At 45.0% G+C, this 16,574-nt stretch overlaps 1 protein-coding gene across 2 annotated transcripts; it reads left to right on the forward strand.

Moving 5' to 3' along the window:
• Window positions 1-4,928: 4,928 nt before the first annotated feature.
• Window positions 4,929-13,315, forward strand: lnpa (limb and neural patterns a). 2 transcript variants are annotated; one of them, XM_030343914.1, is made up of 13 exons: window positions 4,929-5,038; window positions 5,795-5,869; window positions 6,152-6,193; window positions 7,441-7,628; window positions 7,716-7,774; window positions 7,867-7,907; window positions 8,332-8,412; window positions 8,508-8,559; window positions 9,538-9,777; window positions 10,977-11,082; window positions 11,437-11,507; window positions 11,909-12,076; window positions 12,327-13,315. In XM_030343914.1, exons 2-13 carry the CDS (start codon window positions 5,843-5,845, stop codon window positions 12,533-12,535), a joined length of 1,284 nt encoding a protein of 427 aa, XP_030199774.1. In that variant the 5' UTR covers window positions 4,929-5,038; window positions 5,795-5,842; the 3' UTR covers window positions 12,536-13,315. The 2 variants fall into 2 exon arrangements, with proteins under 2 accessions (XP_030199774.1, XP_030199773.1); XM_030343913.1 differs by having other exon boundaries at window positions 4,941-5,171.
• The last annotated feature ends 3,259 nt before the right edge of the window (window positions 13,316-16,574 follow it).

Raw genomic sequence — 16,574 nt, forward strand, 5'->3', positions numbered from 1 at the left:
ATTACTAAGACCAGCTTACTTAAGGGGAATATGTCCAGATACACCAAGTCACCCAGTGTATCTGGGGATGAGGATGATACTACAGTAGTGCTTTATTGCGCGGAAAACATCTTTAATAAAGAATGTTGTTTCAGATGGAGACAAAATAATATTTAATGACTTTAGGTAGCAACTAGTGAATGTTGGGAGGAAGCTGTGCTCCGAAAAGTATTAAACATATTCCAGACAAAGAAAGTTATGGTTAAAGTGCTGATATATGCCTCGGAGTCATTGGGATCGTCATTGAACAGTTTAAATGAAGCCACGCTTTTTCATTTAAGTTGGCTCCATTGAGCCTATTTTATTATGAGACATAATGTTAAAGAAGCTAATGTCCGGCTAAATCATTTTTATATTGTGAAGGAAAGAGTGACATGCCACCAATGGTCACTTGAGTCATTGACTAAAATATTCACATACACATATATGCGTGTATGTTCATATACACATATATTCATATTCCCACCATGAAAGATGGCAAATTTAAAAATGTTGAAGACAATTGTATTTGTTATTCTTTTGCGTTTTATTTATCTAAGTGGCTTTGTGATCATGATTATCCAAACTATACTTATTCTTATTTTTAAGCATTACAAGAAAACATGAATTGTTGTTTTGGGAAGATACCTTTCAAAGCTGTGTGTTTTAGTATGCTATAGCTAAAGTTATGCTATAAAGGGAAGCTGGTTTAAGGCCATGAGTTGACCTTGCATGCAGCCCTGTAAACAAGAGCCTATTTGATCTTGATGATGGGGTTGACAAATTCTAAAATGGTCCAAAGAGGGTTATAGAAATCAAATGGATCAAATTATGGCTTGAGACAATTCAGTGATTCCTTAATAAGATGGGTAAATATACCAACCAAAATAACCCAAAGATGTGTCTATGCCTGAAACTATAGGTCCATTTTCCGTTTCAATAACAGAATCACTCATTTATTTTCTGTCCACAGAAAATAGTCCACAGCTCGCCCCCTTCTGTGGTTGCGAGAGATCCAACACATCATGAAAGGATTTAGATTGGATAAAATATACAAAAAAATATCTTCAACATCCTCGATGCCTACATTTTTCTGGATTCAGATTCAAACATGCAAGGGGATTTCACCTAAAATCCATCTAGAATTGCATCCCCTAATTGTTGTTGCATAATTTCTATTAACATATTTGAGAATCATTATATCAGCCCTTTATAAAGACACAATCCAAGGCATTATTCCTGTTGCGGTTTTGAGCAGAAACACCCTTTTAAAAACAACCTTGTAAGGGATTGATCTATTCAATTCATGTATACACAGACAGACTCCTGATTTCCTATTTAAAACATTTAAAAGACTTCTCTCAGACTATACTTCTGTACCCTATTGATTATCATTTCCAATGAACATCTTCTCCTCCCTGATGGTTCTGAGTGTGCAGGAAGATGTTATTGCAGGCCGTCTTTTCCCACCGCCGGCCGCTGTATCTGAATCCCAACCCTGTACACATGCCCTTCGTATATTGCTTATGCAGGCTGGCCTCCGCTTCGAGGGGATGAAGGTCTTGGAGGGAATTACAGCTTTTTTATTTGAAAACAAAAAAGGAAAACAAATCACTTGTGCGAAGAAGCTCGATGTTTGGAAGCCGACCAAAGTTTGAGGAGACGGGGTTTAAAGAAAGACATTAGCATACGGACGGTGTCCCGAGATATCAGAGGCAAAGGGCAGACCTCCGTCTGGGCGGGAAGCTGTTTAAACATTAAATAAATGTATACGTTCACTACTTACAGCGGTGGACCGTAGTCTCCACACTTTGCTGGTGGTAGACCTGCAGAAGAAGGAACCACAGTAAACAGAGTGGGGGATTTATGGCAAACCTATACTCACTACACAGTGTGCACACAATGAGGTAATGATATCTGAGCTGGGCCAATGGCAAGCGGGGATCATTATATAAAATCAGAGCGAGGTTGAGGGCAGCAGTTTATACACTCTGAAGACGGTCATCCATCCTGAGGTATAGAGAAAGAACAATGGCTTAAAAGGGTGGTGGGGCTGGATCATGAGTTTAGGATAACCATGACCATATGTTTGATGCATGAACAATGCATGGCTAAGTACATAATAACACCACCTACGTTTGATAGACTTTCACCCATGATAAACAGAGAGAGAGAGGAAAATATGGATTGAGATACAGATAGATAATTGGATTTATTTGGAGGACGAGAATCACTTTAGCCATGGAGTGATCTCTGAGTCTGTTGTATCAACCATCATTGATCTGAGTTTGAACGGAGCCAGTCTTTCAGGTTGGAATTTCATTACAAGCTAACCATGACCTTGAAATTAATACCCTCCACGTGAAGGCTTACCCCTGATTCAGGAGCCACTGGATAGTTTGCCTCACAGACAGGAATCGGTCTGGTGTTGTCCACAGACTCTCCTCCATGTATTTCTACAGGACATCGAACACTATCTGGAAAACTCCACAGTAAGATTGTTGTGTTGAAAAGGTCAACATAAAACTTAAACTAAAACCCTGACAACAGTCTCCAAGGGAAAGGTTTCGCGAGCCACAGAGGGGGGGTGGGGGGGGGGGGGTCATGGCTTTTGTGTGTTCACTGTATCGCATTGGCAATATCATATCAAGTCCTTCTTCTGTTGTTGTATTTTGGATAAAGATATATGTATAAATAAAGAATGGTGTATTAATACAATGGACGTGACCTTGGTTCTGAGTAGTGGTGGGGTGTGTGGAAATGACGGCAGAAACTGTTATTGACCTTTTTTCTTTAAGGATCTTAGCATTTTACCTCTACAATAGCACATTGTTTACGATATTAATTCAGAATCCAGAGTTTAAAAACCATATCAAATCAATCAATTATTTTTGTTCTATTTTGATTTAATATCGTCTGGTTGCTTGACAACATGGCCTTTATCCAAGCCAATTTATTGCCCCGCCCGCTCCTCACCCAACGTTTCCATATGTTGTTAAGACCGATGTAATCGGTTAGCGTGAGGCTATGTTTATGTGCAGCGAAGCCTAGCCGGGTTTAGTTTCAAGAGCATTATGAGTCCCATATGATACCTGTCTGCCTCCATAGACTATCATTAATCTTGATGATCCTGTGTTCACGCAATTCCACACATTTTCAATCTAAGGTCTGCATTCTTGACACCTGCTACGCTCCTATGCTAAGGGCCCCCAACAAAGTCAGCAATAGCTTCTTGATGGCCTCTCCCGCACATCAAACACGGCTTCTGAATACAGGGAGGCGTGTTAAATGCCAAGCTGTGAATAAATAGCAATATTTACTTGCAAATTAGACATAGTTTATAAATATACATATAAATGTGCAACGAAGCGAACCGGTTCAAAGATGTGAAGGACCGAATCAGTGTGTGAGCAATATAGCAACAACACAAGCCACAACAAGAAGAATTACTATAATAATTACAGGTTATATTATATCATGCTTATCATAATCAACAGGCTATATTTTATTGACAAAATTGATTTTGTGAAAACCAGTATTTAGACCAAGCATGTTATAAATACCTTAGTACTATTTGATTGACTGATCTCAAAGACTGCTGCCCAACATTATCTATTAAGAGCCCTATAAGGTGATCAAGTGATCAGCTATAGTGAGGTAGTACAGTTAGCTCTCATGCAGAAGCCTATTAAGGTCGGGCAGGTGTGATGGGAACTCACCTGCATAACCAGGTCAACCAATCAGCCAGTGGCCCCTCTCCCACCAATCAAACCACACCCACTTTTGGAATTTAGAACTAGAAGAACTGCCATGTAATATTTGAATTTCAAATAACACATATTTTAAAGCCTAAGATTATTATTAGGTTTGTAAATTATAGCCATAGCCATTCATGTGTAAACAAATTTAACCACATATTAGATTAGCTATAGGCAAAATCATGTTGGGTTGGCCAAAGTCCAGCCATCCCATAAAACAGGAATTCTTTGTCAACCATGAACATGGAAATATGCATCTGAACAGAGAATACATTCAAAGTGGTCCATTGGAACCCTATAGCATGAGTAATCATCCCCTCTGCCCAAATATAAGTATATATAACACTACCATACAACCCCCAGCCCAGAAAACAGAATCTCAGGGCTTGAAGGCCTGCATGGGAACCCTCTTCACAGAGGGTTAACCAGACTCTACACAATGATCGGAATATGAGTCCCATCACAGCAAATTTTCAATGTTTTACACTTATAGTGACACTCCCGAATGCTGGAACACTTAACAATATGATGAAAGACTAGACTGACATGAGATATTTAACACCCACCTCGAACAAGACTCACGCGACTGAACGACACGTACGCCCAGGGCGATGTGTGGATAAACTCGTCTGCATTGTTAGGACCTGAAAGGGTTTGGCTGTTAATCAGCACACATGCATTCACGGTTCATAAAAGGCGAAGAGGAATGTTATAGCGTCGATCCATTTATGCATTCAATAGTTTTCAATGATATAACAATGTTGTCTATATTGCATCATACACACTACCCAGATATTGCACATTGTTTGTTTATTAGTTGTTACGGCGGCCCTGTTTAAGTAAGGGCTGTATGCACTGGTAACCCTTTAATCTTACAGTGGCTTATTACTTGAGACCTTTTCTTTTCTCCTTTCTAACTTTCTGGGGTATCATGATATGTATTATTCAGGGCATAGTATGGGTGGGGTCAAAGTTAAGTTAACCTGCCCTGGTGGACAACTGGAGTGTTTTGTGAGTTAACTTCTGAGTTATAATTATTAGGTATTACACCACTATCCAAGTGGTTGGCCTACGTAGCATTAGAAAAATGCAGTTGACCCAAATGGGAACATGACCCCTTTGGAGCGCGATTATAAGCCACGCTGATCTGACCACGCCCCCCGTTGATCTGACCACGCCCCCTCCTCGGCTCTGACGCGCGTATCGTCCAGAAGGAGAGTGGAAGCGCCGCACGGAAAAGATTATATCTATCCCCCGCCACGGTAAACACATTGCAGTTTGGTTCCTGAAGTGCTCGGTATTGTGTTAGAGTCTCCACTACTTGGGTCTCTTGTCGGTCTGGTGTCCCGGTGTGCAGCGACTTGTTGGCAGAGCGCGACCAAAGTTGGCCTCAAGGTAACTAGCGGCTAGGTTAACAACGCTAGCTCTTTTAGCTAGCCTGGGGCTGGTGCTACTATTGCTCAAGTGTCCAGATATGCCTCACCTAACGTGGCACTGGGGCCCGGGAGGGGATCCCCCCGTCATAAGCTGCTGGTGTTGGACGGAAACAACCTGTGGCTCGTTGGTGTTTGCGTTTCCTCTGAGGTTTAAAGCGAGGAACTTCATGCATTAGGGGAAGTTCGTGATGGTTCTGCAGCAGCACGAACTTCCCTAATGAAGTTCGTGTTGGATCTGAAGATTGCATGCACTTCACTAGTGAAGTTCGTGTCGTCTCCTGCAAAACATACGCAAGCTGCAGATTCAACACCAACATCACCATTGAATTTGGCGGCTCTGCAGCTTGCGAGTCCATCAGGCAACTTCCCGCAATCTGCAGATCCAACAGGGACTTCACTGGTAAAGATCCAACACGAACTCGTAAAGTCCGGGTTTGATCTGCAGGTTGCGTGTGTTTTGCAGGAGACGACACGTCGTCGTGAAGCGCTATGTTAAAACACCCCAGGGGGGCTTTTCGTTGCTTCACTGTGGCGTAGACCTCAGTGTTTTAAGGTTAATTATACAAGTGATTCCGTCCACAGGTTCCAACCATCAATGGTTTGAAGTGTCGAGTAGGACACACCGTCAACATGGGGGCAGTGGTCTCTCGGTGGAAGGTTTGTGCGCAAGCATTACGTCCGTTTGAAGTTTAATTACAACACACATCTTCATACGGTTGTTTAGTATTATGGAGTACTTTCAGCAGGTATTGCTGAAAAGAAGCGTGTATAAAGGCATGTCTACTTTATGGTCTGACTTGAACAACATTTAGACTTTTTTAAAGTGTTATCAATACTACTCTAAGCATAACATAGGATAGAAAGCCATTGTTTTATCGCATGGAAACAACTTGATAAACCCTCATCAGCCCAGTCATTTCTGAACGCTTTACCTTGCAGAGCAAACCTTCGACTGTGGACGTTTTGGAAGGCATCGATAAGGTATGTTTGGACCAAAGCAGCACTGATATGTGAGAATGTGGTTGCAGCCAAACAGCCCACCAAGCAGCTAACTGAAACGTCTACCCTGTGGGAACTAAAAGGGGAATAGATCAAACTGTGACCTCACCCAGTGCAAATCAGACCAACTTCCCGGTGTAATTCTATTGAGTTTTTAATCTTAACAACAAGACCTTACGATCCACTTGATTTCATTTTGTATCTATTTCATAGTTCCCTAACCCCCACCCCCCCCCCCCCCTCCCTCAAAGTGTTGCAGAGATGCAAGTTAAAGCACTTACACTTTTAATTGTACATTTGTTTTAATACTGGCCAATCAGTTGGGAGCATGCACTGGGGTTAAGGAATCATTTCTGAGGGAAAGGGCCCAGTCGTATGAATCACCAGGCCGTAGGCCTAATGATCCAAAAGGGCCTCCTGCAATAATTGGATCGGGAAACCAGACCAGTAAAGCGCTGTAAAGCATCTGTTTCCTGCACTTAGCGTGCTAAATAGAGAGCAAAATACGTGATCACAATATTATGGTCGCAAAGAGAGAAGAAGTGGCACTAACCCTGCTACTAGGTTGAGCTAACGCTAGCAAAGTTCTTCTGCTATGGTTCTCTTAGGCATTAGAATCTGGAATATGGAATTAATGTTGACGCATTACGTTGTTAACAGATGTTTTAGTGAAGCCAGGAACGGTATTTATGATGGTTTCATCACCAGACCGGTATTGTCTTTTTGCAATGGCTAATGCTGGTTTAAAAAATGGGAACAATATGTGTCCAGACCGTTGTACAATGAGCCGCTGAGCTATTATGTCATGCATGTTTTTGAACCACCATTTTGTGAAACTGGGTTAGAGGAATATTCAAGTCCTGAAAGGGGAAACGGCTTGAATAATAATCATGGTGTGGCTCTGTCATAACTCGTTGAACGCAGATGCGAGTTCAACACAGATCGCGGAGTGACAGGGACACATGCTACAGCAGCACTGTTTTATTCACAGAGTAGAAGCCAGTGCTATTCAGTCGGCACGCTATTTTTAGCATTGGTATTATGGCCTGTGTGATCCCAGTGTTGATCTGTTAATAAAAGAACAGCCATGAATGGCTAGTTTGTTGTACTTACCTGAGGGGGAACTTTCACATGACACTCTTTGTTTACTAATGTTTTGCTTAGAAACGCACAGTCGCACACCACGCTGTGGCTAGGAGTGGCTGACAAATAAAACTTGTTTTTCACAGGATATTCACAAATTGGAAGAACATGGTGAACAGTACCATAAGCAGCTGAAAGTATGGGTGGGACGCCTGCTGATGTACTCGTGTCTGCTCTACCTCATCACATGTGCTGTCGTGTATTTGTGGTACCTTCCGGAGCAAACCATAGGGCGGGTGATACTGGCCCTGCCCTTTGTCGTATTCCCGTTATTGTACGTATACCAGAATTCTTAAAATCCAATTTCACAAAAACACAAAAATTATTTTTGGATTTGAACCGTCTAAACTTCATGTTGCAGAGTATGGCTGCTCCGAAAGATGCTAATAGCTCTCTGTGCGTGGAGAACAAGGCGAAACGGTGAGGGTTTGATTGTTATGCATTCGAAATTGGCTCTTTAATATATTGTTGGAGGATTCATTTAATCTGAAACATTTGTTTAATTTTCACAGATGAAAAATTAGAGGAACTGAAAGTGCAAAAAAGGAAAATAGTAAGTTCATGCATTTGTTAAAGGTGTAGTATGTAGAGTTGAGTGGCATCTGGCACGAAAGACTTGGCAGAATAAGAATATTAATATTCAAGTATGTTTAATTCATTTATAATCTGAAGATTGAGTGGGTAATTCAGTTGGTGGGCAATCTGTAACGTCGCCTCTAGATGGCACTAAATCCAACACGTATAACCTTTAAACTTGATGTCAGTGCTACATTAGGTAGGCAAATAATCAGAAATGCTTGCTACATAATGATGCCTGCTTTTCTAAATGGACCCAGAGCCTAGACGGCTCTACATTAACACCACATTCGAATGTCTGTGCTCCATTACCTATTTCGTTTGGGTTAAGGAAGCAAACTTGTTTGCATGGCTTTGAATGGTGTTGACCGGAATTTCTTGTTTATCCTATCCTCCCTTAGCTGGAAGACGTTATGGAGACCGAGACCTACAAGAATGCTAAACTTATTCTGGAGAGATTTGATCCGGACTCCAAGAAAATAGTAAAAGAACATATTCCTCCTCATTTTCATCTCACCTCATTGTTATTCCTGCGTGCGTAAACCTCCCTAATATCAAACCCCTTCTTCATATTCAGGAGCTGAATTCCTCCTTCAATTCCATGCAGATGACTCCAAAACCCGGACAAGGTACCAGGCTACCATCAACAAACGCACGCAAAGCTGAAACTTTAAGTGTGTCTGTGACTGGGGATAGTGACACTCCTTGATGCAGGGACACTTACCCAAGTGATGAATGATTAATCATCAGACTGACATGATGAAGCTAATACACATAGCTCGCCAAACACTCAAATGACTACGTGGCACATCGAAGCCCAGGGCGATATGTGGATAAACCAGTGTGTGCATGTTAGGACCTGAAAGGGTTTGACTCCTAGAGGCGAGACATTACTTCACTGTTCATACAAGGCGCAGACCAATGTTACAGCATGCATCCGTTTAAACCTCATCAAATGGTTCTTAATGATATAACAATTTTGTCTGTCGATTGTGTATAAGCATGCTATCACACCACAGACGGTATCAGTGTTTCGCTTTATTCTTCGTTTCTCCGTGACCTTACTCGGCCAACCTCTCCCTCCCTCTCTCACTCTCCACCCTCCCACTTTCTCTCTCTCTCCACCCTCCTTCCCCCTCTCTCTCTACACCCTCACCCTCTCTCTCTACACCCTCCCTCCCTCTCTCTACACCCTCCCTCCCTAACCCTCTCTCTTCCTCTCTATCCACCCTCTCGCTCTCTCTCGATCCTCCCTCCCCCTATCGCTCTCCGCCCTCCCTCACCCTCTCTCTCCCCACCCTCCCTCTCTCTTCCTCTTTCTCTTACCTCTCTCTCTCTCTCTCTCTCTCTCTTTCTCTTACCTCTCTCTCTCTCTCTCTTTCTCTTACCTCTCTCTCTCTCTCTCTCTCTCTCTCTCTCTCTCTCTCTCTCTCTCTCTCTCTCTCTCTCTCTCTCTCTCTCTCTCTCTCTCTCTCTCTCTCTCTCTCTCTCTCTCTCTCTCTCTCTCTCTCTCTCTCTCTCTCTCTCTCTCTCTTCCTCTCTCTCTCTCTCTCCCCCCCTCTCTCTCCCTCTCTCTCCACCCTCCCTCTCCCTCTCTCCATTGTTAGATCTCCGCCAGCGCCACGTGGCCCCGCCCACCATCATCACCACCACCACCACCGCAGCGGGGGGGGCGAGCCCTGCCGCCGCCGCCGCGCGGCCCCCACTGGGCCTGGGGCCCGCCAACGCCGGCCGGTCCCTCCACGGGGCTCCGGGCGGGCCCCCAGAGAGGACCCTGTCGGCGGCAGCCGCTCAGCAGAGCCTGATGAGGAGGCCCCTGACCCCCGGCACACCTGCTCCGGGAGTGGGTGAGTTACCTGCGCTCTGGGGGCCCGCTCGTAATGCGCTCCATTAAGGTGTGATTTAGTCCTCTCTCCGCCCGTCGCCTCCCTCGCCGTCGGGGGCCCCCGGCGCGCGCCTCGTCAGCCCCGGAGCCGCGTGGCGGAGCCGTAGCGGGTAATTGTGGGAGTTTAATTTTTTAGATATTTTATTAAAAGGTTCAAGTCTCTTCTGTGCCCCCCCCCACACCCCACCACCACCACCAGCTCACGGCCGGTCCAAAGTTACCAACTCCAAGATGAAGTTTTAATCCGAATTTAAATGTATAACGCAACACAACATAAAACCTAGTAACACAGTAGTTTTGCTTCTCTTTTTTTTGGGGGGGGGGGGGGTATTATTTGTAGTCCCTTCCAAACAGTGGAGGAAAATCCATTTTTTTTTTAAAGGCAATTATCGCACCACCAAAGTTTCCTCTGGATTGCCCGGGGGTATTGCATATTCAATATGAATTATTTCTCGCCCACGAACGCGCGGTAGAAGTTGAAACTCGGAGCTGGGAGCGAGTGTGGCTCCACCAGGAAGCGGCGTTGGGTAATTGCCTGCGCGGAACGCCAACTGTGAGGTGTGCCTGAGTTAAGATTACGTTAACTGTGATTAATTAGCCGGGCCGCGCCGGTTCTCTTGGCAGTGGTGGGAGGAATCCCGCTAAATGTCTCTTAATACCGGTTAAAATGATTCCTTGGCATTCGACCCGGCTCACAAATGGCTTACATGACTTGACGCTCGCCGCGGCTTCTGTGTGAAATGGAAAGTGAAAAGCAATTTGATACAAAGAGTCACCACAGAGTTTCCATATGCTGGTAAATTAATAAACAGCAGGGTAGCGGGACTCTGCCAAGTCTCGGTGAAATGACCAGTCATCTTCCTATGATTGCTCTTGATGTTGGATTATATTAATTACCGCTCGCCAAACACAGCAGGGGAATGTAGCCGTGCCTCGCAAGTGAATTCTGGGTTTAAATTATTATGAAGCGTGGCTTTGTGGGGGAGCTGGGGGAGAAAGGAGGGAAAAACAGCAGCATTTTTGCATGACTTTCCGAGCCAACTGTTAAACTGCCCGTCGCACAGTGAGTGTTTCCTGCCCGGCCGGGGGGTTGGCACTGATCTGGAGTCAGGCCCTCCAGGCCGTCTGTGGCTAATGGACGTCGCTGTTGTGTTTGAACAGGCATGCATCCCCCCGGGCCGCCCCTGGCCAGACCGGTGCTCCCCCGGGACCGGGGAACCATGGACAGGGTCATCGAGTACCTTGTTGGATACGGACCGCAAAACAGGTAGGAAGAGCCCTCCTCCAGCGCCTCGCGCTCTCAGGTGGCAGTTCGGTTTCAGCCGTCTGCCGGCAGAACATGCTGTCCTCCGTATGGTCACATGGGTAGAGGCGTCGGCTAATGTGTGACCTTTGAACTTGGTTAATTTTGACGAAACATACAAAAATGCTCTTATTTTAATCTGTTTTTCCAGTCGGCCCATTTTTTGTTTGTTTATTACGACGGACAAAGTGTTAAATATCTCACGATTATATGTGACACACTGATGCTGGTGTACGCCTGTAGAGTTTGTGTCAATAAACTGCCGGCCTGGTAATGGCGTGTGTGTTTTAATGCAGATTGCTTTTCCATCTCTTCCAGATATGCGCTCATATGCCAGCAGTGCCTGTCCCATAACGGCATGGCATTAAAGGAGGAATTTGAATATGTTGGTAAGATTTAGAGAAACACCGTTCTCTGTGTCAGTCTCCATCAAACACTGTGTCTGCGTTTGCCCTCCAGCACTTGGCAGCCTAGTATATCATATGTCTTTTAAATGCCTCCGCCGCGACCGACCTCTGTAAGCAAAAACGGAACAAGATTGAATATGCAAACTAGCCCCGCACATCGATCTAAACGCTTTTATGCGTCGCCGGCATTTATCTTTTTATTGTTGTCGTTTTTTTCCGCATTCAAATATATTAACACTCGAGTGAATCAGGTGATGGTGTGACTAAGACGACGTGTGTGTGTGTGTGTGTGTGTGTGTGTGTGTGTGTGTGTGTGTGTGTGTGTGTGTGTGTGTGTGTGTGTGTGTGTGTGTGTGTGTGTGTGTGTGTGTGTGTCATCGCAGCCTTCCGCTGTGCCTACTGCTTCGTCCTGAACCCGGCGAGGAAGGCCAGACCGCAGGCACCGAGGCTTCCAGAGACGACCGCTATCGAGCCCAACGTGGCGTCCGAGGCGGCGGCGGCGCCGTCCTCCCTCCCCGGTGCCAACGTGGACGACGGGCGGTGCGTTGTGGGTAAGTGGCGCCTCTCCTCTGTTTGGGCTTGGCCTGGGCTAGCGCACCGTAGAGTGGAAGCCGTCTTCAAATGCAACCCTTTGGAAAAACCGAACTGAAGTTGCAAATTTCAAGTTCAGGTCTGGAGTTTTAAATGACTGTCAAAATTGTTAAAGTAATTAACTAAATTTGCCCGCTTAGTTAAGTCCCTCCTAAGAGAATATACTTAAGTGGATGATCTAACGGCAGGGGTTTGTTCTCATGTTCCCAGCGAAGACCAAGCTGGAGTTCCCCGGCGAGGTGAAGGCAGAGGAGGTGGAGGAGGAGGAGGTGAAGGCCTCCGTCGGGGAGGTCAGCACGGGGTCAGACGACCTGGAGGCAATGCCTGAGGAGGAGGAGGAGGAGGAGAAGGAGAAAGGGGAGCTCCCCTCAGAGAAGTCAGACGAGGAGCAGAACGTGTCCGCCATGGAGGTGGAGTAGCCGCCCCAACTCGATTGTTCTACGTCTTTTCTTTTCAGAATTGCATTTTTTTTCTTGGTTAGTTCTCAGGCGATTGGGATAGAATTATTAAAAGGCGACTATCAAACGCATTTATCTGAAGCGATTTGTGGTTTTCTCTAGGAGGGGAAACTGAAAATAGGAAATATCCGAGTTGTGTTGTGTTATCGCGTTCTTTTTCTCCTCGTATCATAAAGTTTACGTTTTATTTTTCACAATCAACCGGATTCGCGACTGAATGTACAGTTTTGCAAGGCCACCACGGGTGCAAGCGCCATTCTCTGTTGTTGTTGGAAAGACCTATTTTTATACATAGATAGGAAATGCTATTTATTGATAGCTCTCAATACTGTGCCTCTCAGGGCTGTATTGGACAATGTGGCCCCTGTAGCACCTGAGCTCAACATGTTTACACATCTCTTTAGCGCTAAGGATGATTTACAGAAGAGATATTTATTGCTGAAAGAGGAAAAATAAGATGTATGCTGGTGGTGTGCATCTCTAGTGCCTTAGCGCTTCAAGGCCACCATGCACTTTCAATAGGATGTTTGATGTGGACGGGGAACGACCAGCCATATTAGTTTGTTTCAATGGTTTCTTATGTATTTATGAGTAACCTGTTTCCCCTTACTTATATTATCGTTTTCATGCATCCAGTTTCTCCAGTACAAATAAATAATATTATTTTATTGTCTGTCGATATATATGTAATTTTAATGCTGTATACATGTATGATAAGGAAATAAACGTCAAGGAACCGTCTTCTGTGTATTTGTTTGTTTTTGGCATTATCAAACGCTAATCTTCTTGTTAAAATAGCATGCAGAAGTCCTCAACACCACACAGTTCATTTGAATTGATCTGTATTTAAAAAAATATATATATTTCTTTTTAGTAGTTTGCTGTTAAAATGTCAGGTTCGTTAACATTCCTCCGTCCTTGTAAGCCGACGAACCCTCCATTTTAAACTCAGCCTAAATACATGTTCCCCGGTCGAGTCCATCCATCAGACGGCCAATCGGGCGCCAGAGACCGTAATACGTCGACCAGAGCTCTGATCCGAGATGCGGTCATCCACGTCCGCGGTCGTCGAGCAGCATTAAGACAAACATGTTCAAACGGTCTGTTTTCATTAGCGGGCCAATTGTGGCTTGTGATCATTTTACTTTTCGCTCGTTGATCATTCCGGACAGCCGACGATAATGCCGGCGTCGTTCCCGCCTGACCGCTCTTGATTGCTTGACCCTCCCTCATTTGCACCCAGAAAAGTCATTGCGGCGACAGTCGCGCCGTGGCCGTCATGTGACCCCCCGTCACCCTGAAGATGTGCCTAAATCTGTAGCCGGGGTCAGCGTGGCACATCGCCTATGGGTTCTGATAATGTATGTTTACACAGAAGGCGACCTTCTGGGCTGTGTAATGCATCAACGTGACACCAACAGTAACGCCCGGTTCCACCGCGCCCTGCTCCCTGCTTGACCTCTGACAGGAGCCGCGCAGGAAAACAATGAGGCATCAATAGGACCATGCTTGGATGTGTTTTTATTTATCTGTGACACCGCCGGGAGGGCTGCATGCGTGTTCGTTGTAGCTTAAAGAGCGCGCTGTTATTTAGGATTCATTTTGGTGTAATACTTTCTGATTCTGGTGCTTGTATTCCATCATTTTGTCAAGTACCTTGGTTTTTTTTTTTTTTCCCCCTGTTTGTGTTTTGACAGATGTTACTGCACTGTCAGTGGAATTATTATTTGTGTGCAGGGTTCTGAACTTATCAGTATAACGGCATTCAATCTTTTTTTTTTTTCTTCTGTTTGTTCACAAAACCGTATCTCATCTAAGGAAGACTTATCATGGAAGACAGGTGGAGTTAACAGACGGATTCAGCCACTGTTCTGTGGTAAAAAAAAAAACAACATAGCTCAATTGCTGTCCCACCTGCTGCCATAAGTTAATGTAACATATTTTATTAACCTGGTGTCTTATTCTATATCGTGCAGCCGTGATCCTACATGTGGATGACGTCACGCTACACTTGAAGAAACTTCGGATCAGAATAACAATGATTGGTTGAGCACCTGAGCTATCGACAGACTATTCAACATCACATGAAATAATACCACACCAGAGCAATACGTTTTATGTCATGGAAAAAAAATGGACTCTGGATTCGGTGTCCAGTTGTTCGAACCGTCCAAGGATTACATGTGACACGTTATCACAGATACACTAATTGATTTTCAAGGATGACAAATGACATACACGCCCGCAGTGTCGAGGTGATTCTGTGCAGGCGTTGGAAATGTACCACGACCCTGCCCCCAAAGGGCCCTTCTTCTTTTCATACTCATCTTACCAGACGCGCATTCTGGACCACTTGACTCAAATTTATACTGATCTTTTATTTATACCCCGGGCGAAGAATGGCTGATAAAAAACATAAGTGTTCCTGATATTGTGTTTTGTCATATCGAGCAGCCAAAGATTGAAATCCTGCGAAACAATTTTCTGAAGAAATGAAGGAACGTGGCCTCGTGAACCCTGGAGGAGCAGAGCCCGCGGTGCGAGGAGGACGAATCTGAAACAAGAGGCAGAGGATAAGTAAAATAGACAAGTGCACCAGCCTTGTCACTTTTCCATTTGCTGCACCCGAGTGTGAGCACTTCACCATTCTCCATCTCAGAGGGAGGGAGGCCTTCATCGTTATCCCCGATCTACTGTACTGAATACAGAAAAAGTAGCCTATCACAGAAAGTTAATAAATAAAGGGGTGTGTGTGTGTGTTTGTGTGTGTCGGGGAGAAGGAGGAGGGGTGGTTAAAGATTTACTACGTTTCAGTAAATCCCAAGGTAGACCGCAAACAGGAGAGCAAACATCGCAATAAAAGCCTCGGACAAAAGCCATTCGGCGAGATGTTAAGACGGGTATATCACTGGTGTGGTCGGCCCGCCTTGAGATGTTACAGATCGCCATTGGCTGCTGACAACGGCATCATTACACCGCGACGAGAGCGGCCTCCCTTTCAGGGACGCATTAAAATCTAATTAGAGCATCCAAGAGCATGGCTTGACGAGCAATCAGAGGCGCTGTTCTAAACGGTAGACGTCTGGTCATTAGATCCCCGGCTTGGACTTGGAATTGCCACTTGCAAAGTTGAGCGGCGTAAAGACATTCCCACAAAAGGTCATCAGCTTGTGTGAAACGAGTTTTTAAAATTCGAGTTATCATTAGATGCCAGAGTCAGCCATTACATTGGCTGAGAGGCGAAGGGGGGGGGGGGTTGTGGTTTCAAATTCGATCTGTCAAATCATAAATGCATCCCATTCCCTGCATGATGCTGTTAATAAAGCACGGAGATGTGGCGAAGACGACAGTGACATTCAGGGATCAGAGAGCATTCTGGGACTGCTCGCTATCGGAATGCATCCCCGACCGTGAGTTATCTCTGCATGCGAACAATGCAGACAATTATTTATTCCAGCAATGCACTGGATCTACTGACCTCTAACAGCGTTGGGCTGTCTTTAGGAGCCTATTAAATGCTCTTCGATATAGATTATTTTTCGCCTTGACTATATCTTTATTGACCCGTTTTTAATGCGTTGTGTTGAGAAAATGTCCTGCGAGTCAATAACGGACAAACAGGGTTCGCTTAAATTTATAAGCCCCTTCATATGCAGAATAATAGCGTGTATAAATTCAAGTTCTGCCCTCCACACAAAGTCCTACTAAAAAGAGTCATTCAATGGAGGTTTTAGAAAGTTGTTGAAAAACTCTCTAGAAGAAACCGAAGGATTAAACACACATTAGAGCCGCTACCAGCTCCAACGAAACAACAACCACCACATCCACCTCTGACTACACCACCACCGTCGCCAGCAACTTCTCTTCCCCTACCTCCACCGTCTTCTCCACCTCCACCACCACCCCCATCTCCACCTCCACCACCACCGCCACCTCCACCACAACCACCATCTCCTCCTCCACCACCACCGTCCCCACCCTCCTCCACCTCCAGCACCAC

This window comes from Gadus morhua, chromosome 20 (genome assembly GCF_902167405.1).
Source record: "Gadus morhua chromosome 20, gadMor3.0, whole genome shotgun sequence".
Classification (NCBI taxonomy): domain Eukaryota; kingdom Metazoa; phylum Chordata; class Actinopteri; order Gadiformes; family Gadidae; genus Gadus; species Gadus morhua.

Coding starts and splice junctions, on each gene's coding strand:
- lnpa (XM_030343914.1), top strand. CDS start 5,843: ATGGGGGCAGTGGTCTCTCGGTGGAAG. Junction 8,413..8,507: donor ATCCGGACTCCAAGAAAATA/GTAAAAGAACAT, acceptor CTTCATATTCAG/GAGCTGAATTCCTCCTTCAA. Junction 9,778..10,976: donor CACACCTGCTCCGGGAGTGG/GTGAGTTACCTG, acceptor GTGTTTGAACAG/GCATGCATCCCCCCGGGCCG.